This window comes from Leucoraja erinacea, chromosome 4 (assembly GCF_028641065.1).
Source record: "Leucoraja erinacea ecotype New England chromosome 4, Leri_hhj_1, whole genome shotgun sequence".
Taxonomy (NCBI): Eukaryota; Metazoa; Chordata; class Chondrichthyes; order Rajiformes; family Rajidae; genus Leucoraja; species Leucoraja erinaceus.
This window is the reverse complement of record NC_073380.1, coordinates 39,088,686-39,114,464: the sequence shown is the minus strand read 5'-3', so window position 1 is coordinate 39,114,464 and position 25,779 is coordinate 39,088,686. Positions and strand designations below refer to the sequence as shown.

Sequence of the window (25,779 nt, the reverse complement as noted above, 5' to 3'; positions counted from 1 at the left end):
AGTCTGAGCGGTAAAAATAGCAGAATAGAATTCAGCACAGTCCTGTGGGAACCACCGCAGGCTACATTTGAGTTTAGTTTAGAGATGCTACATGGAAACAGGCCCTTCCGACCAGCAATCCCCGCACACTCACACTATCCTACACACTAGGGATAAATTACAATTTTACCAAAGCCAATTAATACAACCATAATACAAACCAGAAAGTCTTTGGAGTGTGGGAGGAAATTGAAGCACCAGCACAAACCGCACGCAGGTCATGGGGAGAACTTAGAAACTCCGTACAGATGGCACTGGTAGTCAGGATCAAACCCGGGTCTCTATCACTAAGGCAACAACTCTAGCACTGCACCACCATGCTGCACCACCATGCCGCAAAATTGTTCACAACATAATGTTCAATAGGTGTCATATTCACTGGTTTTAAAAACTAGAAATATAATTTTTTGAACTCGCCTTTTCCTATTCCACCCAAAGATTAGATATGCCACAACCTTCTTTTCACTGCATTGGCGACAGGGTTCCTTATGACCAAGTTAATCAAAGCATTATTGTGAAGTTGATGAAGTCAGTGAGCTCTCCATGGGTGTAGGAGGTAACACCAATGCAGTTGTCAATGTAGCGGAGGTAGAGTTCGGGGATAGGGCCAGTGTACGCCTGGAACAGGGATTGTTCGATGTACTCTACAAAGGGGCAGGCATATCTGGGGCCCATGCGAATGCCATAGCTATACCTCGGATTTGGAGGAAGTGGGAGGAGTCGAAGGAGAAGTTGTTAAGGGTAAGGACCAGCTCTGCTAGGCGGAGGAGAGTATTGGTAAACAAAAATTGGCTGGTTCTGCGGTCGAGGAAGAAACGGAGGCCTTTAAGACCTCCTGGTGGGGGGTGGAAGCGTAGAGTGACTGGAAATCCATAGTAAAGATGGGCCTAGAAAACGAAAGTCACTGAGGAGACGAAGAGCGTGTGAGGTATCTTGGACATAGGTATGGGAGGGATTGGACCAGGAGGGATAGGATGGAGTCGAGTTATATGGAAATTAATTTGGTGGGACATGAACATGCAGAAACAATGGGTCTGCCAGGACAGTTTTGTTTGTAGATTTTGGGGAGAAGATAAAATCGGGCCTTGCGGGGCTGGGGAACGATAAGGTTGAAGACTTTAGAGGGCAGAGAGCCAGAAGTGATGAAATCAGTAATGGTGCTTGAGATTAAGGCCTGGTGCTCGTCTGTGGGGGCCATGGTCCAAGGATAACTAGGAGGATGTGTCTGAGAGTTGTCGTCTGGTCTCATCCCGGTAGTGGTCAGCGCGCCAGACTACCGCGGCAAGATACAGGAAGAGACTAGATACTAGATGCAGGAGGAGACGGGAGGAGACCGATGGTCTAGATACAGGAGGAGCCTACTTGGACCATCAAACCTGTTCTGCCATTTAACATGATCCTGGCTGATCTGATTGTAACCTCCGCGCTGTATTCCCATTTATCCACGGAATCTTTTCAGCAATTTGCTTATCAAGCATCTGAATATTTCTGTTACCAAAATGTTCAAAAAATATTTTCCTCTGTCAATGAGGAAGCAAGTTCCAAAGACATGACCATCTGAGACAAACATTGTACAGGTGCACAACCTTTTATCCGAAAGCCTTGGGACCAGACACTTTTCGTAATTCAGAATTTTTCGGCTTTCGGAATGGAAGATTTTTAGCATAGATTTTAACGGCTGGCGCAGTGGTAGAGTGCTCGGCTCATATCCGCAAGGTCGCGAGTTTGCTCCTCGATCCCGGCAGTTACTCGATCGCGAGTTTGAGTCTTCAATGTAGTTTTTTCTTGCAGAATAGGAGAGAATAGGGAGGGTTAGGCTGGGATCATTCTCTGCGAGATGATCTTAGTGCGGGAGACAAGTGTAGGAGAGGTGTACTGACTGGTACTGACTGTGTGGGCAGAACTTTGGAAGTGATTGCCCACCATTCTCAAAAGTCGCTGTGTCTCCCTGTCCCTCCAACTCCAGAGGAATCCGCTGCCCGATGCGCCGCTACGGCGACAAGTGGCAGTTCGCCCACAGCCCGAGCTGCGCCCCCTCATCCGCAACCCGGGTTCCTCTGGAGTTGGAGCGGGGCTGGGCTAGAGTTGTTGCTGGCTGTGAGTCTCTGGGATCTCCGTGCTTGCAGTGGGCCTGGGGGTCGGTGTCCCGATGAGGGGGCGCTGCTCAGGCTGTGGGCGAACTGCCACTTGTCGCTGTAGCAGCCCATCGGGGAGCGGCTTCTGGTGGTCCTGACGTCTCTCAGCTCCTGTCCAGGGGGATGGCCGGAGACGTCAGGACCAACAGGAACCCGCTCCCCGATGCGCCGCTACAGCGACAAGTGGCAGTTCGCCCACAGCCCGAGCTGCGCCCCCTCATCCGCAACCCGGGTTCCTCTGGAGTTGGAGCGGGGCTGGGCTAGAGTTGCTGCTGGCTGTGAGTCTCTGGGATCTCCGTGCTTGCAGTCGGTGTCCCGTTGGTCCTGACGTCTCCGGTTACCCCCCTGGAATGGAGCTGAGACTGGGAACTGTACCACCCTTGCCCCCTCCCTCTGCAACTGCAAACAACCCCACAGTTACCAGTCTCAGCTCTTGTACAGGGGGGTGGCCGGAGACGTCACAGCCCGAGCTGCCCCCCCTCATCCGCAACCTCAAGGCCAAGACGTACCTTGCACACCATCAGCTTCTGTCCCTACGGGGAGCGTGTTCCTCTGGAGTTGGAACGGGGCTGGGCTGCTGCTGGCTGTGGGTCTCTGGGATCTCCGTGCTTGCAGTGGGCCTGGGGGCCGGCGTCCCGTTGGTCCTGACATCTCCGGTGACTGGCACTGGCTCAACCGACGTGAAGACAGTGCAAAACCCCCGCGCCGGTGCAATGGGCGGGGAGCTGGAGAGGGGAGGGATCACACACATGGCCGGGAAGCAGAGGGGTGTAGGTGGGGTGAAACTGAAGGGAGCGACAATTTGCTGCTGCCTGCCCGCTGAGTTAAAAAGTTCCCACGCAAGACTCACGATACACTGTGTATCGTGTCTACCGTGGGAACTTTTTAACTCAGCGGGCAGGCAGCAGCAGATTGTCAATTATTAACCCTCCCGCGCAATATACCCTCACCCTCTCTTTTATGAATGGGGATTTAGTTCCCCTTTCTTCGAGGACCGACCGGAGGTTCCGCTGTCACCTCTGCGGGCTGCCCTCGGTGAACGTCTTCAAGGACCTTTCTTCAAGGACTGAAAAAATGTCGCTATTCGGACCTTTTCGTTATTTGGAACTTTAGATAAATGGTTGTGCACCCGTACCTCATATCTACATTAATGAGTGACCCTAATTTTTAAACTGTGACCGACTAATTCTAAATTCTCTAATTAGTGGGAACATAATTTCCACATCCATTCTCAGGATCATATATGATTTATCCCCTCTCATGCCTGTAAACTTCACTAGATACAAGCCTTGACTATTCAACATTTCTCTTTAAGATAACCTGCATTCAGGTATTAGTCTTGAAAACATTCTCTGAACTACGTCCAATACATTAATATATTTCCTTAATTAAAGATACCTCTACTATACTCAGCAGCCCAAATGTATTCTTATCTGGTCATTCAAATGTGGTGAAAAGGCTAGGCTGCAACTCAGCTCTTTATTGAACATCAATTACCATACTCTTCCCATCAGAGAAGGGGTCTTCCCTGTTGTGCAACTGCTCAATTATTGATTGTTTCACAAGGATACTTCCACTGTGCTCCCAGCCCTTCTTTATTGGCAGCTACATTCATGGGCGCACATTTATATGCAGTCCTTGTGATTTAAGGCAAAATTGAATTAGCTTTGACTAGCTTTTCTGATCCATGGATACATTTGATCACATTGTTTTAGTCAAATTCAATTGAAACTACCCCCATGATGGATATGAAACCAACCAATCATTGTATACGCGATTCTCTTCCAACATCCTTGCAATATTTGCAATTTTCAACCCAAAGGCAATATGCCTGAATTTTCATGGTTTTTGGCAAATAAATGTACTTGCAATTTCTTCGACAGTTTGGGATCATAAAGTTTCAGGTCCTGAAGGATTCTCCAGCTTAAGTCTCATTATTTTCACTGTTACCTCCTTACTTCTGTCATTGCCGTTTCCCCACAAGCACCATGTAATTAAATTGTGTATCAGCTATGTAAATTAATTTTCTGAAAAATTTAATAAAGAGCACTCCTGGCAAATGAAAATAAATTGGCATTTTATGTGCGTAATTAAAATATGTTTCATATGGGTCAAAAGAAGTAATAGATATATTATTTATATTTCTATATATGCAGAATGCCATTCTGCACCTGCAATAACACAACTTGTCAGGAATGTAGTCCATAGAAAGGTCGCAGATATAAATTAAGATACAAAACTATGAAATATCTACTTCACAAAGTGCTTTTTCCCCTGTCCCAGTGTTCTTGTGGGCAAAACCTCTTCAGAAACTGTTTCACAAGAAACTGCTTATGAGTCTCAGATTCATTTAAACCAGCGTTGGGGAACCTTTTCATGTTGGAATGCCGCATTAAGTTAGCCGTAATCTAATAAGGGCGCATCCAAGATACTTCAATTAGATATACTTCAAAATGTACATTATTTTGTTAAAATAACCCTCATGACTTACTAATGTTTTAATTGTGGCCGTCAGTCGGGGAGGATTATTTCTTTGAATCTTCTTTTACACTTTGGTATTTTAAAAACGTTTATTTTAAGATTAAAATAAAAATAATAAAAGACGAACAAAAACATATTAATAAAAATAAAATGATTTGTTCTATAAAATTTGGATTCATTCAAAAGGCCGCACTTAATGGCCTGGAAACCACATGCGGGGCCGCAGGTTCCCCACACCTGATTTAAACAATGTAAAGAATTCAAAGATGAGTTGTACCCTGGCCATTCCCTCTTCTCCCCTCTCCCATTGGGCAAAAGGGATAGAAGAATGAAAATGCTCACCTCCAAATTCAGGGACAGTTTCTTCCCAGCTGTGATCGGGCAACTGAACCGTGCTACCTACAACTGGAGAGCGGTCCCGAACTACTATATACTTCATTGGAGACCCTCGGCCTAGAAACATAGAAAAATAGGGGCAGGAGTAGGCCATTTGGTCCTTTGAGTCAACGCCGCCATTCAAAATGATCATGGCTGATCATCTAACCAGTACCCTGTTCCTGCTTTTTCCCCTATCCCTTGATTCCTTTAGCCCAAAGAGCTAAATCTAACTCTCTTGAAAATATCCAGTGAATTGGCCTCCACTGCCTTCTGTGGCAGAGAATTCCACACATTCACAACTCGTTTGGTGAAGTCATTTTTCCTCATCCCAGACCTACCCCGTATTCTTAAACTGTGACCCGCTGGTTTTGGATTCCCCCAACATCGGGAACATTTATCCTGCATCTAGCCTGTCCAATCCTTTAAGAAATGTATATGTTTTTATAAGATACCCTCTCATCCTTCTAAATTCCAGTGAATACAAGCACAGTTGACCCATTCTTTCATCATATGTCAGTCCCACCATCACTGGATTTAACCTGGTGAGCCTACGCTGCTCTGCCTCAATAGCAATAATGTCCTTCCTCAAACTAGGAGAACAAAATTGCACACAATACTTCAGGTGCGGTCTCACCAGTGCCCTGTACAACTGCAGTAGGACCTCCTTGCTCCTAAACTAAAATCTTCTCGCAATGGCCAACATGCCATTAGCATTCTTCACTGCCTGCTGTACCTGCATGCTTATTTTCAGTGACAGATGTACATGCACACCCAGGTCTCGTTGCACATCCCCTTTTCCTACTTTGACACCATTCAGATAATAATCTGCCTTCCTGCTCTTGCCGCCATGGTGGATAACATCCATATTATACTGCATCTGCCGTGCATCTGCCGTGCATCTGCCCACTCACTCAACCTATCCAAGTCACCCTGCAGCCACAGAGCATCCTCATCGCAGCTCACACTGCCACCCAGCCTTGTGTCTGTCATCCGCAAACTTGGAGATTGTTGGAAATGATCACTCTCTAATAAGCCTGTGGGCGGAGCAATAGTATGAGTGACACTAATCTACAGAGATGTCACATTTAATTCCCTCGTCTAAATCGGTAATATATATTGTAAATAACTGGGCACCGAGCTTTGCGGCACCCCACTAGTCACTGCCTGCCATTCTGAAAAGGACCCGTTAATTCCTACTCTTTGCTTCTTGTCTGCCAACCAGTTCTCTATCCATGTCAATACCTAATCCCCAATATCATGTGCTTTAATTTTGCACACCAATTTCTTATGTGGGACCTTGTCAAAGGTCTTTTGAAAGTCTAAATACACTGGCTCCATTCTACTTGTTACATCCTCAAAAAATTCCATAAGATTAGTCAAGCATGATTTACCCTTCATAAATCCATGCCGACTTTGACCGATCCTGTCACTGCTTTACAATTGCCCGGCTATTACATTTTTAATAATCAACTCGAGCATCTTCCCTACTACTGATGTAAGGCTAATTGGTCCATAATTCCCCTTTTTCTCTCTCCTTCTCTTAAGAAGTGGGGTTACATTGGCTACCCTCCTGTCCACAGGAAGTTGAGAGAACTTTGGAAAATGATCACCAATGCATTCCACGATTTCTAGGGCCACCTCCTTGAGTACTCTGGGATGCAGACCATCAGGCCCTGAGGATGCATCTGCCTTCATCGGCCTATCTTTGATCGGGCTTTACTTGCTTTATCTTGCACTAAACATTATTCAACTTATTCCCTTTATCATGTGTCTGTTCAGTGTAGATGGTTTGATTGTAATCATGTATTGTCTTTCCACTAACTGGTTAGCACGCAACAAAAGCTTTTCACTGTACCTCAGTACATGTGCCAATAAACTAAACTCAAACTCAACTGAGTCAGGTTCAAACTGCAACTTCAGGCCCAGTACATACATTTCAGTGGAAGCCTTTTGAGTTGACCAAAAAATTGATAATTAGTGGAAAGAAGAAAAGAGCACATGTGCTTAGGTCCAGAGCTCACGTGGAAGGTTTAGTTTAGTTTAGTTTAGAGATACAACGTGGAAACATGCCCTTCGGTGCACTGAGTCTGCACTGAACAGCGATCCCTGCACATTGACACTACCTTAAACACATTGGGGACAATATTTTACATTTATATCAAGCCAATTAACCAACAAACCTGTATGTCTTTTGAGTGTGGGAGGAATCCGAAGATCTTGGAGAAAACCCACACAGGTCAAGCGGAGAATGTACAAACTCTGTACAGACAGGCACCCATACTCAGGATCGAACCCGAGTCTCTGGCAATGTAAGGCAGTAGCTCTACCACAACGTCACCATGCCGCCCGGTAAATAATATGGACTAGTTGTGCCATTTTCATATTGTAGGTACTGCTATGCAATTGAGCGTGACAAAATAACACCCATCTGCTGTAATTTTATTCAGCTTATCTCATCTCTCTTGCAAAGCAGGAAGACACTCTAATGCTTCATAACACCACCACAATCACCTGCTGCTTTCCACTGATTACGGTGCTGTGCGGAATGATCTCTGCTTTTTTAATAACAGTGTTCTGTCAGCTTTCCATGAATCTCCATAAGCCTTGCAACAGGAAACCCTGCTGTTTACTAGTTCCATATCCTGTTTTCGTCTGCCTCTCATTGAACTCGGCCTACATTTATTTTCATGATATAAAATTTGTAAGATAGCAAGAATCGTCAATAGATGTGGTTTGTATTTCCGAAGAGGTATCTAATAACTTCCAAAGAAGTAATAGATACACAAGCAAATTCTGTTGGGCCCAGGCATGGCATTTCACTCAGTGACTGGGTACCATCTGCAATTTTACTTTCCAAATATGATATCTTAACATTTCAACCAACAACCAATCTGTGCTTGTAAATTGGGAACAAATGTTCTGCTTTTCTCTCCAGTTTTTCCTTTTCAGCCCGTTCACTATATTTTGGAAGCAAACCACCATAGTATGCCTAAGGTTAGCATCATTCAGGATGAATGTTACTGAGTATACTGTAATACCCTTAAATTTCAATTTCTAAATGCAATACCAAAGAAAAGTACTGCAATACTAATTGAACATTATTTTGCACAGCTTATTAGCTTTAAACTAGTACACATGAATAAAATAACATAATAAGTACATCAGTCATTATATTTCTGTTATTCACCGCATTATTTATTCTAAAAATATATTGATATATTAATATGTGCTAAAACTATATCGGGATAAAGTGATTTTGGTATACATTTTGCCGATTGGGTGCTTTTAAGGATTTTAAAAAGTTAACACATAATAAATAATACATCCACATAAATATGATAAAGTATCAGGTAAACCAAATATATATTTCCATTTGTTACGACACCCTCCTCCCTCGTTTGCTCCAGTGTAAGTCAAGCACTGTGTGTTTTGCCAACCTCCTACCTGATTTCCATTGAACCCTGAGCAAAAAAACAAAATGTCGGAGGAACACAGTACGTCAGGCAGCATCTGCGATGAGAATGACAGGTGAAGTTTAAAGTCAAGCCCCTTCTTCAGATTGATGGAGTAGGGGGAAGAAAGCATGAAAAGAGAGATGGGTTTGGGGCAAAGCCTGGCAAGTAAAGGGCCTGTCCCACCAGCATGCGATTGCATGCGTCTAGCGTGATCAAACAGAAGCAGAGTTCGCGCTAAGTTCGTGGTAAGTACGCGCAAAGTACACGGCAAGTACGCGCAAAGTTCGCACGTGACGTAATTTACGTCAAACTCACCAATCAGCTGGGCAGGAGGTGGGCTGATTGAATTTGGACGTCGCACGGCGTCGGGCGATGACGTCATCGCGCAACGGCACGCCGGGTGGTGACGTCATCGAGCAACGCCACCGCTAGGCGTATGCCGTCAAGACGCTGCATACGGCGTCAAGATGCTGCGTACGACGTCAAGGCGCTGCGTACGCCCGTCGAGGCGTACAATACAGCTGCGGGCTGACAGGCCGTTGTCGCGTGGTATTTTCGGACAGTGCAAGATTTTTGGAGCCCCGCGCGATGTTGGGATCAGCCCCTCACAACTCCATACACCTCCAGCGATCGAAGTGGGACCGGCCCCACGGGGTCGTACGCCTCAAGCGACAACGTTTGGTCGCGCTAGATGCAATCGCATGCTGGTGGGACAGGCCCTTTATGGGAAGATTCAGATGAGGTGGTGGGAGGACGGGGAGGCTGTTAGGTGGAGTAAGTGACAAAGCCTAAAAGCTAAAAGGAGACAATAGGGTGCCAGATAAGGAAAGAAAAGGAAGACTGAAATTAAAAGCCAGGTAGGGAGAAGGGATAAAGGGGTCAGGGGAGAGGAGAAAGGTGGGGTTAAAGGAAAATATGGGACTCCTGGATGGGTGATATGCACACCTACTCCTTGCCCTTGACCATGACCCCAATAATGAACAACCACCTATGGAAGTAACACCCTTCTACTCTTAAATGCTCAAAAGTGTTACTTCACTCTCATTTCATTGTACTATTGCACGGCATGTCACTTAGTTTTGAATGTTTGGCAAAATCATCGTACCAGACATTTTCTGCACTACCTGCACCATTCTCAGTTCAATAAGTATCCTTTGTTCATTCCACAATATGTTTTAGTTTCACCTCATAAGTGACCACTTTTCATACTTTATTTTTCCCTGTCGACCAGGTATTCCTGAAATGTTCCTCCCTTAAATCACCACACCTTTCTGTTGCAGATATTAGCTGTAAAGATTTAACTTCCATTGATTTAAAATATAAGAACTGGATGCAAATAGGTACAAGCACTCAACAATCATTTAACATCCAAAAATGTGATTTTAAACTGTGACCAAGGGAGAAGAAGATTATAGAATACTCATCCCTGAAGGATGTTACATCACCTACACATTTAATATTACAAGTGTGAGCCTGTTTTATGAATATCCTGTTAGTTCTTCGTCAGGACAGCAAAAACAAACACGTGTTCTCTATATATAACCATATAACCATATAACAATTACAGCACGGAAACAGGCCATCTCGGCCCTACAAGTCCATGCCGAACAATTTTTTTTTTCCCCTTAGTCCCACCTGCCTGCACTCATACCATAACCCTCCATGCATCCCCTTCTCATCCATATGCCTATCCATTTAGATAATATTTTTCCTGTTTTTGCCAAAAATGATACCTCAATTTATCCAATACCATCTGCCTTTGCCCACTCACCCAGCCTATCCAAGTCACCCTGCCACGGAAACAGGCCATCTCGGCCCTACAAGTCCAGCCGAACAAATTTTTTTTTCCCCTTAGTCCCACCTGCCTGCACTCACACCCCTCCACCACTTCTCTGCTATCCAATAAAATGATACCAATGAACCTGCCTCCCCACTTCCACTGGGAGCTCATTCGACACCGCTACCACTCCCTGCGTAAATAAGGTCCCCCTCATATTACCTCTAAACGTCTGTCCCTTAATTCTGAAGTCATGTCCTCTTGTTTGAATCTTCCCTATTCTCAAAGGGAAAAGCTTGTCCACATCAACTCTGTCTATCCCTCTCATCATTTTAAAGACCTCTATCAGGTCCCCCCTTAACCTTCTGCGCTCCAGAGAATAAAGACCTAACTTATTCAACCTATCTCTGTAACTATGTAGTTTTACAAGTACATAAAAATGGTTTAACACATTAGGGATTAATAAGTTCTAGACAAATTGCTGATGTTGTCTGTGAGACCAAAAGTCGACTGAAATATCAAGAGCCAAAGAAAGCAATTTTCCTTTGAGTACGGAGTGCGTCAGTTTCAAGCGGCAAAAGAGTCATGTTAAAAACATAGAAACATAGAAAATAGGTGCAGGAGGAGGCCATTCGGCCCTTCGAGCCAGCACCACCATTCATTGTGATCATGGCTGATCGTCCCCTATCAATAATCCGTGCCTGCCTTCTCCCCATATCCTTTGACTCCACTAGCCCCTAGAGCTCTATCTAACTCTCTCTTAAATCCATCCAGTGACTTGGCCTCCACTGCCCTCTGTGGCAGGAAATTCCATAATGTTTTATTTAAGAATGTCACAACATACCCAACATTTTAAATTATGCTTCCCAAATTCTTAGATAACCTTAGAGCATTGAAATGCAGGGGAAGTTTATCAGCAGCCTTAAGGAAAAGGCAGAAATGTCGCAAATAAAATTGTAACATGAAGGTGCAGTTGTAAAGGAAACATTTCAGAAGGTTCTGAAAGCTGGAAGGTTATCAAGGTGGCAAGAACTAGGTAGAGATCTAGGTAATAATTGAGGAAATATCCAGTGTCGTCAAAACAGAGCTAGTAAATTGATGCAGAAGTCATGAGAATTCTTGTGCGAGGTTGAGGTGAGGAGAGCACGCAAGACTCATGAAACGAGGATGACACGAGGATTTGGATTACAATCTGAAACAGTTACCTCCGTGTGTGTTAGTGTGTCTGATATTTTCCACTTATCGTTCACATACCTAAATACTTAATGTTGTGCACTGCACAATTCCTACCTCCTCGCCATAAATTGAGCTTTTGGGTGCAACCTTTTTATGAAATACTCACAATACAAGTAGAAATGCAAAGCATTTGTGTTTGTGTTGCATTTGTGTCGATTTAAAAGGAAACACAACTGACATCAGGCAATTTGACTGCGCAGATGCGGAACTGACTGAAGATAGCCAGGCCCCTCAAAATGTCAAGAGTCAAGAGTGTTTTATTGTCACACGTCTCAGATAAAACAATGACATTCTTACTTGCAGCAGCACAACAGAATATGTAAACATAGTAAACAATATAATAAACGAGAAAAAAAGGTTTATTGTGTGTATATATACATGTACACACACACTCATATATATATATATATATATATATATATATACACACACATATGTACACATAAAAAACACAAACATTAATTGTGCACAAAGACAAAACCAATGCTCCCAAGTCTATGCAGTTCAGAGCTTATTGGAGGTTGTAGTACTTAATAGCTTGATGGCTGTAGGGAAGAAGCTGTTCCTGAAACTGAATGTTACAGTTTTCAAGCTCCTGTACCTTCGTCCTGATGGCAGGGGTGAGATGAGTGTGTGGCTAGGGAGATGTGGGTCTCTGATGATGCTGTCTGGCTTTTTGAGGCAGCGGCTTCTGTGAATCCCTTCGATGGTGGGGAGGTCAGAACTCGTGATGGACTGGGCAGTGTTCACAACATTTTGCAGTCATCTTCGATCCTGGGCATTCAAGTTGCTGAACCAGGCCATGATGCAATCAGTCAATATGTTCTCTACTTTACACCTGTAGAAGTTCAAGAGAGACCTCTCAGACACTCTGTTAAAGGAAACTTTATAACACAACACAAAGATCGGTTAAGACATTCAAGACTTTATTTAAGTGCCAAATACAGTGGTCACTGGGAACAAAGATGTATCTACTACTTATATACATTTTCCCTTTGATGTGTTGTTTATGGGGAGAAGGCAGGAACTGGGTACTGATTGGGGATGATCAGCCATGATCATATTGAATGGCAGTGCTGGCTTGAAGGGCCGAATGGCCTACTCCTGCACCTATTGTCAGTTGTCTATTGTCTATCTCCTCCCCTTTCTGCTTTCTACAAAGACAATTCCCGATGCCCAGGATCGAAGTCTAGATAACTTCCTAGTCAATTCGTCCCTTCTCATCCAAACCACCCCCTTCCCCGGGTACTTTCCCTTGCAACTGCAGGAAATGCTACACTTGTCGCTTTATCTCCCCCCTCCATCCAAGGACCCAAGCAATTTTTCCAGGTGCGGCAGAGGTTCACCTGCACCTTCTCCAACCTCATCTACTGCATCCGCTGTTCCAGGTGTCAACTTCTCTTCATCGGTGAGACCAAACGCAGGCTTGGCGATCGCTTTGCCCAACACCTCTGCTCAGTTTGCAATAACCAACCTGATTTCCTGGTGGCTCAGCACTTCAACTCCCCCTCCCATTCCGAATCTGACCTTTCTGTCCTAGGCCTCCTCCATTGCCAGATTGAGGCCCAGCACAGATAGGAGGAACAGTACCTCATATTTTGCTTGGGTAGTTTACACCCCAGCGGTATGAACATTGATTTCTCCAATTTCAGATAGTCCTTGCCCTCCCCTTCCCAGCTCTCCCACAATGGACGGGAAAGGTATGGAGGGTTATGGTCTGAACGCAGGTGTATGGGACTAGGGGAGAATACGTGTTCGGCACGGACTAGAAGGGTTGAGATGGCCTGTTTCCGTGCTGTAATTGTTATATGGTTATATGGTTATAAGCCTACTGTCTCCACCTCTTCCTTTCTTTTTCCTGCCTCCCTCCCTCTGACATCAGTCTGAAGAAAGGTCTCGTCCTGAAACGTCGCCTATCCCTTCTCTCCATAGATGTTGCCTCACCCGCTGTGTTACTCCAGCATTTTTGTCTACTAACGAATCTCCACAATCTTTTCAGGAAGTAAAGTTTGTATTTTATTTGCACCATTAACCTGGTAATGTATTTGTTTATTGAGTGCATTTGGCGAGACACAGCCGACGGCAGTTTATAACTGAAGATGTCACTATGCCAATGACAGAGTCTGCATGGTGGGCATGAGGCCAACACAAGGATCTCAAGAGACAACACATCCTACGTAAATCTCACCGATGAGCAATGTATTTGCAGAGTCGGTTCATCGTAAAAGGTCCCACCGATAGTGCATGAAGGCATTCGGATATGCCCTCAGGCGGGGACACATCTCCATCCCAGGTTACCTGGACTCTGAACTCCCTTGCCATAGAATCTTTCCATGGATCTATACAATGCACGGTCTAGCATTGAAGGGGATCCTAAGCCCTATATTCGCTCAGAAATGATTCCATCATTAAAGACCACGTGGCTTCTTAGGCATTGGGTCTCGGTAGTATTGTTGCAGCAGGAACCAGAGGAACACTAGGATATCTAAGATAGACACAAAAAGCTGGAGTACCTCAGTGGGATAGGCAGCATCTCTGGAGCGAAGGAATGGGTGATGTTTTGGGATAAGACCCTTCTTCAGACTGGTGAAGAATAAGGGGAACAAGAGATATAGACTGTGATGTGGAGAGATAAAGAACAATGAATGAAATATATGCAAAAAAGTAATAATGATAAAAGAAACAGGCCATTGTAAGCTGATGGTAGGGTGAAAATGAGAAGCTAGTGTGACTTGGGTGGGGGAGGGATAGAGAGAAAGGGAATGCCGGGGCTATTTGAAGTGAGAAATCAATATTCATACCACTGGGCTGTAAGATGTTCAGGCAAAATATGAGATGATGTTCCTCAAATTTGCCTTTAGCCTCACTCTGACAATGGAGACCGAGGACAGAAAGGTCTGTGTAGGAATGGGAAGGAGAATTAAAGTGTCCAGCAACGAGGAGATCAGGTTGGTTCACGAGGCTGAGTGAAGGTGTTCCGTGAAACGATCGTCCAGTCCATGTTTGGTCTCGCCAGTGTATAGAAGTCCACATCTTGAACAACGGATACAGCAGTTGAGGTTGGAGGAGGTGCAAGTGAATCTCTGCCAAACCTGAAAGGATTGTTGGAGTCGAGGGAGGAGGTATAGCAACAGGTGTTGCATCTTCTACGGTTGCAGGGGAAAGTACCTGGGTAGGGGGTGGTTTGGGTGGGAAGGGATGAGTTAAACAGGGAGTTGCAGAAGGAACAGCCTTTGCGGAAGGTGGAAAGGGGTGGAGATGGGAAAATGTGACTAGTGGTGGGATCCCGTTGGAGGTGGCGGAAATTTCAAACGATTATGTGTTGTATGCGACAGCTGATGGGCTGGAAGGGAAGAACTAGGAGGACTCTGTCTCTGTTGCGACTAGGGGGAGGGGGAGCAAGGGCAGAGCTGCGGGGTACCGAGGAGAAACAAGTGACGACCTCATCTATGATGGTAGTGGGGAACCCCCATTCCCTAAAGAATGAGGACATCTCGGATGTTCTAGTATGGAACACCTCATCATGGGTGCAAATGCCGCATAGACGGAGGAATTGGGAGTAGGGGATAGAGTCTTTGCAGGAAGCAGGGTGGGAAGAAGTTGAGATAGTTGTGGGAGTCAGTGGGTTTGTAATCAAGTTGTGGGAGTCAGTCAGTAGTCTATTTCTAGTGATGGAGACTGTGAGATCAAGAAAGGGCAGGGAGGTGTCGGAGAAGGTCCAAGTAAATTTGAGTGCAGAATGAAAATTGGTGGTGAAGTAGATGAAGTCCATTAGTTCTGCATAGGTGCAGGAGGTAGCATCGATGCAGTCATCAATGTCACGGAGGATATCTAAGCTTTTCTGGGAAATTCCTAGCTGCACACCCCTTGCTTTATGACCCAGTGGAGCAAAGGATGGAGCCATTAACTGCATGAGTAATGAGCAGCTCCCTGATTAATGCTTTTCGTAAGGAGCGGATTATATAATAATTCTCAATCTAGGATGATTTACAATGCATTCTACTTTTTAACATTAACACAGTTCACCAGTCTCCTTGTGGGACTATCTGCATTGATCATTACAAATCAGTGAAGGAACCCCAGATCTGATAAATGAAATGGATTGCCCCAACTGCTTTCAGTGGTGATCACTCATCATGACATGTTTTGGAAGGACACAACATTTATTTCCGCTTTGCTCAAACAAGTGGCGGTCTTCAGACAGCAGGAGCCATCCAGCAGGAGCAGGAAACATAGAAACATAGAAAATAGGTGCATGAGTAGACCGTCCGGCCCTTCGAACCAGCCATTCAATATCATCCAAAATCAGTACCCCACTTCTATTTTTTCCCATATCCCTTGAATCCTTTAGCCCAAAGAGATAAATCTAACTCTCGTGTGAAAACATCAACGTTTGTCCTGGTGAATCTCCAGCCATAGTTTTCTCTACCCATCCCAATGGTTGGCATGAAGTACCTCACACCTGGCATTTGATACACCAGTGAGAATGCCAAGTCTTACAAAACCTAGGGACTCTTGTTTAATGCCCCTGAATGTTTACAGCATCTGTCTCTGGCATCATGAGGTTATAAAGCCAATACCCTTTTCAAAGATCTATGTAACCATTGTAAATTGAGCCTGATCCCTCTGGAAGCCGTGCATATCCTGTTCCAGCATGTCCTGTTGAAACTACATTTGTGCTGTTTTCACCAACATTATGATGATTTCAAAACTTTAGTGGGCTTTTGGCTACTTACAGTACACCAAAAAGAGATGACATCCAATGTCTAGGAATCAGGTCTCAAGCTGTTAAAAAATGTGATTAAAGTTTTTAAAAAATGTTTAAAAAACTTGAGTTGAAAACAGCCAACCTTGTGAAGGTGGAAGGAATAATTTGATGGTGGTGCAGATAGCGGGTGGAAGACAAGAGCAGGCTGAAAACATGCATTGTATTGAGGCCATAGGCACCATGGAGTTGACATAGCCCCCAAATGCGCAGGCGCGGCTGGTGGGTTCCCGTTGTGATGCCCCTGATCCCCCCTCCTTCTCTCACTCCGCCCCTTGCCCTTCCTCCCCCACGCACTCACTCCATCCCCCCTCAATCCCCCCCAACCGCTCTTAGCAGCTCTCTGTCAGCACAGCCATTCCCGCCCATTGGGTTCCCATTGTGACGTAGAACACGCAGGTATTACTGCGCAGGCGCAGCTGACGAGCACGGCAAGTGGAAAAGGGATTTATTAAAGCTTAAAATGTGAATAACTCTTAAAGTATAACAACAATTTAAACTTTAAAGATGAGATTTATTCAGCCCTTTCTTGTTGCATGTCTTGGTGTATTCTGTAGCCGGGGGAGGGGGATGGCTTCAGGCGGGGGCTGACGGGGGCCGGTGGGGCAAGCGTCCTGCAGCCTGGGGAGGGGCACGGCTTTAGGCGGGGCTGTTGGGGGCCGGTGGTGGAGGGGGGAGTGTCCTGCAGCCTGGGGGAGGGGATGGCTTCAGGCAGGGCCTGTCGGGGCCCGGTAGGGAAGGGGGTGCGCTACCGCTGCCTACCCCTGCCGCTGCCTACCCCTGCCGCTGCCTACCCCTGCCGCTGCCTACGGCTGCCATGGCCTATCGCTGTCTTGGCATACCGCGGCCGTGGCTTCCCGCTGCCGATCCCCACCGGCTTCAGGCGAGGACCGGTGGGGAGCATCCTGCAGCGGGGGATGGGGACGGCTTCATCGGCGAGGGGGCCGGTGGAGGGGGGGGGGCACCCTGTGTGGAGGAGGGGATGGGGTTCAAGCGGGGTCCGGGGGTGGAGCGTCCTGCAGTGGACGGGACGGCTTCAGTGGGGGGGGGGTGGGGGGGGAGGTGTGCAGGAGGAGGGTGTGTGGGGGGGGAGAGTGTGGTGGTGGGAGGGGGTGGGGGTGGGGGGTGTGTGGGGAGGGAGGGTGGGGGGTGGTGGGGGGGGGGTTTGGGGGGAGGAGCAGGAGTGTGGGCGGGAGGCATGTGGGGGGGGGGGGTTTTTTGGGGGGGGGTTGAGGGCAGGAGGCGTGTGGGCAGGAGGCATGTGGGGGGAAGGGGGGTTTGTTGGGGTGGGGAGGGGGTGTGGGGGGGGGGGGTGGGTTTGTGGTGGGGGAGGGGGGGTTGTGGGGGGGGGGGGGGGGGTGTGTGGGTTAGGGGGGACCTGACCTCACTCAGCGTGTGTCTCCCGGACTCAGAGGCTCCCGGCCCCGACCTCACTCAACGGCTCCCGGCCCTGGCTCCGGTCTCACTCAGCAGCTCCTGCCCCAGCTCCGGTCTCACTCAACGGCTCCAGGCCCCAACCTCATTTATCAACTCCCAGCCCCAGATGTGACCTCACTCTGCGGCTCCCGGCCCTGGCCTCACTCAGCGGCACCGGCTCAGGCCGCATTCAGCGGCTCGTCGTTGTGGTGGCCATCGTCGCCGCCCACAGATACAGCCCCACCCATTCCGCTCCTTCAGCTTTATTCTCCTTGCCGCCGGTGATTGACAGCGGGTGTCGGAAGGGGCGTCACCGTCCCGGCAAATGACAGGACAGAAGACCAATAGGTTTTGTAATATTTCACCAATCGGAACAAAACTTGGTACACTTGCAGCTCAGGAAAATAGCGAGTAAGGTGGCAAACAATCGTAGCGCTATCGGGTACCATTTTTTCACAAATGTAAAAATAATGCAAACCAGAAGAGGACAATATGAGAGTTTTAGTTAAGGATAGATAGATAGATAGATAGATAGATAGATAGATAGATAGATAGATAGATAGATAGATAGATAGATAGATAGATAGATAGATAGATATAGATAGATAGATAGATAGATAGATAGATAGATAGATAGATAGATAGATAGATAGATAGATAGATAGATAGATAGATAGATAGATAGATATTACAATTAGTCCAAATGGGTAGGTGTTGTTACATGATGCCATTGATATTAACAGTGTTGCAGCAACATCTGCTCCATTGTGTAACACTGGCAAATATGAAAGAAGTTTACATGATCTGTCTCAGTAAGCACTTAATAATGACAGTAAGCTGATTCTGCAACCACAATGAATAGGTAGAAATGTAGTGTATATAAAAATGCACTTAATGGTTCCCCAAATAAATTATAAATTAAATTCAGGATAAAAATCCACATGGATGTAATAGCTTTCCAATACACTTGAAATACATTTTCCGTTATCGTTGATTGATTATTTATTTTCTGGATGAAGTTAGTACTTTATATATAGAACATAAAACATGCATAGAATAATGCAAAGAAAGAAATAAAGAAAGAACTCAAATTTATATAATAGCTTCTCAAGTCTTCTGATGTTTGAAAGCGTCATTTTTTGTTTTACTGAATTAAAGATGATGTTGAACAAGCAAATGATTTTGCTCATTTATACATCACAAGGTTCCATGAATTGTGCTTTCAACATGTGACCAAGTTACCTGTTCCTAGAGATCCGATTGAGGGCGGTATGTTGGCCACAATAGTGGGCAAATATTTTACTCTTCCTCAAATTGTGCTGTGGAATCTTCCAAATTGACCACCTGAGGATTATCTTTTTAATATTTCATCTGAAAATCAAGGTGTTAAATAATAATTTGTACAATAAAGCACGTGCAAGAAAAGGCTTGTAATCAGCGATCTCCAATGCCTGTTTCTGGCTGTGCCATTTGCAAAGGATTTTCATGTAAGGAAGTGTGTGGTTTAGTAACACACATCTCCACATTATTGCACCAGGGAAGGGTGCAGTATGCCAGCTAACACTGACCTGTGCCAATTGACAGCAATCCCAACATTTTTAAAGTATTACTGATTACAAGTCATATTGCAGTTTGGAATTAAATATTTATAAGAATGGCAAGACCGATGTGGGTGAGTATTCTGTTTCAGTCTGAATGTCTTTCTGGAAGATGTGGACTCACATCAGGGAGTCCTGCAAGCTCAGCACCAAGGGAGCCTTTTACTTGGAAATAAGATGCAGAGGGAGGCTGCAGCAGTATGGGAAGAGCAAAGCACAATGGCTCAAGAAGGTAATCCCAGTGATTGAAGCAATTGAATGATCTCACACACAGGTCTAGGGTCAATTTCAGCAGAAACGAAGCCCTCGCCAACTCATGCGAAACTGCACTTACACGACGCTCCTTGTATCACATCTACCCTGTGAATCCGAAAATTAACACTTCACTGAGTATTCATATGCTCCGTTACATACTCATGTATTTCTCCGCACTCACGCATCTCTCACATTTCACATACTTTCAACTATTCAGCTGGCAGGTACATCACAAAACTAATTTGCCACAAACCCATGGTCTATACCCTTTCCCCTGCAGAAGACAATATGCAATTTGCTCTAGGAACAAACTGGAGAGAGTGCTTACTGGTTTAAGTTGAAGAGAAAGTGTTGGCTATCATGAGTTAATGGTCGCAGAGTTTGTGGCTAACATTATTGAGGATGATGACGTGCCCATTTCTAATCCTCACCTCACATCCTCCTCGTCCTGCACATTTTTCAGCCATAAGATTCAGATGGTCCATCCATGACCTCTTACCTGCCCCCTAAATTACAGAATGACAATGTCCTTGTGTCATTCATATTGCCAAGATGTACAAACCAGAACATCCCATTTGACAAGTTCCCAGGGTCTCAAGAACATGGTCATGCCTCTGCATCTGATACTCCGATCCATTAGCTCAGAACGGCACTTTTCATAGATTAGAGTGTAACAGATTCAGGACCTGTAAGTATTGAGTCATGAGAGAAGAGCAGCCAACAGCCAATTTGGGGGAGGGATATTTTATGCATCTATTACCTAGAAGTCAAAGTCATACATTTCTGAAGAAGGGTTTCGGCCCGAAACGTTGCCTATTTCCTTCGCTCCATAGATGCTGCTGCACCCACTGAGTTTCTCCAGCATTTTTGTGTACCCTCATACATTACTTCTTCTCCAGAGGACCACAATGATGAGTTTCATGTGGCAGCCTCTTGATAATTATCCAGGTAGAGATGGAGTGGCACAGTGGCACAGCAGTAACCATATAACCATATAACAATTACAGCACGGAAACAGGCCATCTTGGCCCTACAAGTCCGTGCCGAACAACTTTTTTTCCCTTAGTCCCACCTGCCTGCACTCATACCATAACCCTCCATTCCCTTCTCATCCATATGCCTATCCAATTTATTTTTAAATGATACCAATGAACCTGCCTCCACCACTTCCACTGGAAGCTCATTCCACACCGCTACCACTCTCTGAGTAAAGAAGTTCCCCCTCATGTTACCCCTAAACCTCTGTCCCTTAATTCTGAAGTCATGTCCTCTTGTTTGAATCTTCCCTATTCTCAAAGGGAAAAGCTTGTCCACATCAACTCTGTCTATCCCTCTCATCATTTTAAAGACCTCTATCAAGTCCCCCCCTTAACCTTCTGCGCTCCAGAGAATAAAGACCTAACTTATTCAACCTATCTCTGTAACTATCTTATTCAACCTAACTCTGTAACTATCTCTGTAACTTAGCAGTAGAGTTACCACTAATCTGTAAGCCTCATCTGCAGGCGGCTCCCAAGATGTGAGCAACTCACTGCTACTTCCACTGCCGCTGTGGATTGAGGGCTTCTTCGCACAACTCGTTTTATCACCACTGTTGTTTCCCCTTTGTATTTCTGTAAACACAATTTTCACTGTACCAATTGGTACATGTGACAAAAATGTATCTTGTTTTGTTGTATGTAATAACATCACCAATGTGCCAATGCCCATGGATTATTTTATGACTGAAACTGGATCATAATGACGTTACTTTTAACCTTAATAATTAACTGTAAATAATACTTAATGTAAATAAAACAAGGACACCATAACTCCAAAAGTAAAGAATCCTCTGTGATTTAAAGGGACATAATTTTTTATGTTTTATACATCAGCCTATATTAAACTTCGATGATAATATGTGGAATTAATTCATGTTATGAATATTGCAGTGGTCCCGACCCGAAACGTCACCAATCCTTTGTCTCCAGAGATGCTGTCTGACCCACTGAGCTTTGTGTTTTCATTCATTTGCTTATGAATTTTGCTTTCATTTTCATAAAATTCAGTAATCTGAGATTCTCACTATTCCTTGCTTCACGCTCGTTCTGTAGCTACTCCATTTCCATCCTCTAGAATGCCCCATTAGCAGTCTACCTGCTATTCTACACTCCTTAAGTATTTGCCAGTGTCAAAGAGAGTTTGCTCTTTCTTCTTTTCAATCTTCTAATATATCCATTTAATATTCATTCGGCCATAAATCACTCTGCCCTATGTTTCATTACATGAGCAGCTCCAAGGACATTAATTTAGTTTAGTTTTAGTTTAGAGATACTACATGTAAACAGGCCCTTCGGCCAACTGAGTCCAAGCTGACCAACGATCACCTGTACACTAATTCTATGTCATCCCACTTTTGCATCCTACACCCTAGGGGCAATTTACAGAAGCCAATTAACCTACACACAGGAAACCGGGGCACCTAGAGAAAACCCAAGCATTCACAGGGAGAATGTCCAACTTTCGTGCAGACAGCACCCATGGTCAGGATCGAACACGGGAGTCTGGCGCTGTAAGGCAGCAACTCTACTGCGGTGCACTCCTGTTACATATCTCTGCACAATGAAGTTGCAAGTGCGTGAACAGTGATTTACCTGGGTACTGGCTAAGCAGTGAGGCACTGAACGATATGATAAACATCGTCACAAAGTAGGTCATTGGTTTTCTTGGTTATGGACTCCTTTAATCCTAGGAGCAGGTTGGCAGATCTATTTCATGGACTTGGAGGTTGGAAATTTAAAGAATGTTGAAAGTAATGGAAGAATCGTAGTATGATTTAAAATATTATAGGAGTTCAGGATGGAAATATTTCATGAGAATTACACGAATGGAGCAAAAAGCATATGATAATACAAATGCAGAGTTTGTTAAACTGACACAAATATATACAGTGTACATCCAATATAAATGCCCATTATGCAGGACCATGTATGGGCAGGGGTAACCAGGAGCAACATCCACCCTTACCCTCAGCTCCCTCTGCATACATACATATATATATATATATATATATATATATATATATACTAGACTAAGTGGGACCCGGTCCCACAACACAGTATATATACTAGACTAAGTGGGACCCGGTCCCACAACACAGTGGGATCCCACAACACAATATACTTTCCAGACCAATAAGTGGGGGGAGGGGGGGGGCTTTCTGGAGCGCTACCCACAGAGAGCTAGTACAGTAAATGGATTCTTGGGCTGGCAGCTATCACTAGACTAGTCACTCAGGCCTGGTGGGCTGGCAGCTCAGTCACTCAGGCCTGGTGGGCTGGCAGCTCACTCACACAGGGCTGGCAGCTCACTCACAGAATGAAATTAGCAGCTTCAGAAAAGGTTTGAAAATATGAAATAAGTTTTAAAGGAAGGTAAAATCAAAAGTGTAACCTTCACCATTCCAATTAACCGAAGTAATTATTTGTATTCATGTAATTGTTCCACCAAAACAAGCCTTTTACGTGTATTTGGTTGGTGAATTAGACAATAGCAAGGTACTAAAAGGTGGCATGGCGGCACGGAAGAGTAGTGGTAGAGTTGCTGCCTTACAGAGCCAGAGACCCGGGTTCGCTCCTGACTACAGGTGCTTGTCTGCATGGAGTTTGTACGTTCTCCCTGTGGTCGCGTGGGTTTTCTCCAGGTGCTCCAGTTTCCTCCCACACTCCAAAGACATACGTGTTCATATGTTAATTGGCTTGGTAAAATTATCCCTGGTGTGTAGGATAGTGTTAGTGTGCGGGGATCACTGGTCGGCGCTGACTCGGTGGGCTGAAGGGAGTTTCCGGGCTGTATCTTTAAACTAAACTAAGCTAGAAGGCCTGTTGCCCTGTAAATAGAGCCCAGGGCAAATTAACCAGTTCTCTGTTTAAGCACATCATGAAAATTTGAATGTTTAATTCTGCACATTGCCATTGGTTTGTATTACTTGTATGATTACATAGCTACCATGTATAGTCATCAATGGGTGAACTGTGATTGGAATATTATGCACATTTTTGGATATATCCACTTTCCCATCCTGGCTCCACAGGAAAAATATTCATATAATTGTTTTTGAAAATATATTTTTGATGGACGTTCCACAGCTTAATAATGCCGAGCAGACCAGTTCTGGATTCCAATAAAATGGGTGCTGAGTCAGGAACTAAAGTGCGCAAATGTAATACAATTACCAAAGCAAACAAATAATTATTTAATTTACAAGGGAATTGTCAGGAAATTGACTGTTTTATGATTATTCAGGATAATCTTTAGCTGTAAAAAAGACTGAAAAAAACAAGAAAATGGAACTGAAAGGATAGCCGAAAAAGAGGCAACACAGAAATGACAGACTGCATAATCCGCCAACATTCGGTATTTTAATATTTTTAAAAAATGAATGAAGAACCTGGATAGAAAACATCAAGAGATTGCAAGAGTAGGATATGCAGTAAATATGTGGTGTAGCATTATATAAAGACAACAGTAAAAGGTGAATGAGTCACCAAGAATTTGGAAGATGAGAGACAAGAAGGGTTATTACTTGACAAGCAATTGAGAGAGATAGAGAGAGAATAATCTACTTCTAATTGCCATTACCATGAGAAAATTAATATACGTTACAATAAGCAACACATGTTTTAATTGGCCTAAGTATTATCGCGGCAGGTGATAACAAATTGTAATTTGAGTTTTTTTTGTATTATCATCAAAGCTGGATAATATTGTCTATGCTTGTTGGCATAGCAAGCATGGCAAGCATTAGTTTTCATGGACAGGACAAGTGTGGAGGGATATGGACCAAGTGCAGGCAGGTGGGATTAGTGTAGTTGGGACATGTTGGACGGTGTGGGCAAGTTGGGCCGAAGGGCTTATTTCCACATCGTATCACTCTATGAAACTCTGTTATTGATTTGAAAACAACTGCTCAAGCCAGGAGAAAACATTTTGGAGATTCTTCCCTATCCATATTTTCAGTAATCAGAAAGATTACTGCTGATCTATCTGATTTACTTTTGTGAATAACACACCATTGCCATCTGCTCCTGTACCTCGATAAAATGATTTTATTTACTACCTTGCAGTCTTACTGTTAGGAATGAAGATGACGAAAGAGCAAGAAGGATGTCTCAGGAAGCCAGAGGAGAAGGCCAGCCAAACTGTGAAGAAAGGTACACCATTACTTAAACGGTTTCTGTGTGCTCTGAAAAGTATTGCCATTGTTCTTTGCTTAGGGCTTTTGAAAGAGGATGAAGTGAAAATAGCAGACAGAAAATATTTGTAATTAATATACATATTAAAACTCAGTGTGTGTGTGTGTGGGGGGGTCATTTTGCCTGTGAAACATATCTCCTCGAAAACCAGACGATAAAACAGGGCCATTTTTACATATTTCAATAGCGATTTACATTATGATTTTAGAAATCCACTTCTCTGTAAATTTGGTCAATTACTTCCTGATATTTTCACTAAAATTGTTCACCAAACAGACTGTTCTTTTCAAATATCACCGCTGGCCAGCTGCTGACGTCACAATGCCTTTGTTCCTCGCGACTGCGCAGGTTTTCAATGCACAGCCAGTTATGCTCCCCACTCCTCTCTCCCTTCCTCCTCCACTCCCCTCCTCCTCCTCTTCCCCCCACTCATTTCCCCACGACCACTCCCCCACCCCCGTTCTTCAAAAGACGCAGAAAGAACGAGCAACTTATGCGGATCCGGAGGTCACCAGAGGCCACCGGCTTGTTTCTTAATCCTCTCCGTCTCCCCCGCCCGATTGTAGAACATGGCGGCGGTGGCCGTTATTGTCGAGCGGGGCAGCGCGAAGAGAAGGTGGCCCTGGCGGCCATTACTCCCTCTGGGAAACCCGCGATTCCTCCATTGGTTACAGGGACACGGGGAATCGTGATGCCAGAGAGCTGCCGAGGCACTCAACGCCACCCGAAGTCCAAAGAGCTGCCGAGGCCCGCTGCCCTTTCGCAGTTGGCCCCATCCGAGCCCCCTGCTCGCCCGAGTTCAAGTCCGCCCTCTCCCTATCTCTACCCCATCATCTCCCCATTCTCCTCCCCTCCCCCCCTCCCCCTCCTCCCCCCCCTCCCCCTTCCCCCCCCCCCCCCCTTCTCCCCCCCTCCCCCCCCTCCCCACTCTCTCCTGTTCCCCACACCCCCCTCATCTCCCACCCCTCCCCCCCTCTCTCTCCACCCACTCTCCCCCTCCCCCTCCCTCT

General features: G+C 45.1%; 1 protein-coding gene across 3 annotated transcripts in view; it reads left to right on the top strand.

Annotated features, from left to right (window-relative positions):
* Positions 1-25,779, top strand: part of rgs20 (regulator of G protein signaling 20) — a 104,288-nt gene that overhangs the window by 58,327 nt on the left and 20,182 nt on the right. For 2 of the 3 annotated variants that reach the window (XM_055634075.1, XM_055634073.1), the window contains one exon: positions 24,641-24,727. In XM_055634075.1, coding sequence (XP_055490050.1) covers positions 24,641-24,727 — 87 coding nt within the window. The remainder of the gene's footprint in view (positions 1-24,640; positions 24,728-25,779) is intronic. The other variant, XM_055634074.1, reaches the window with a different exon arrangement.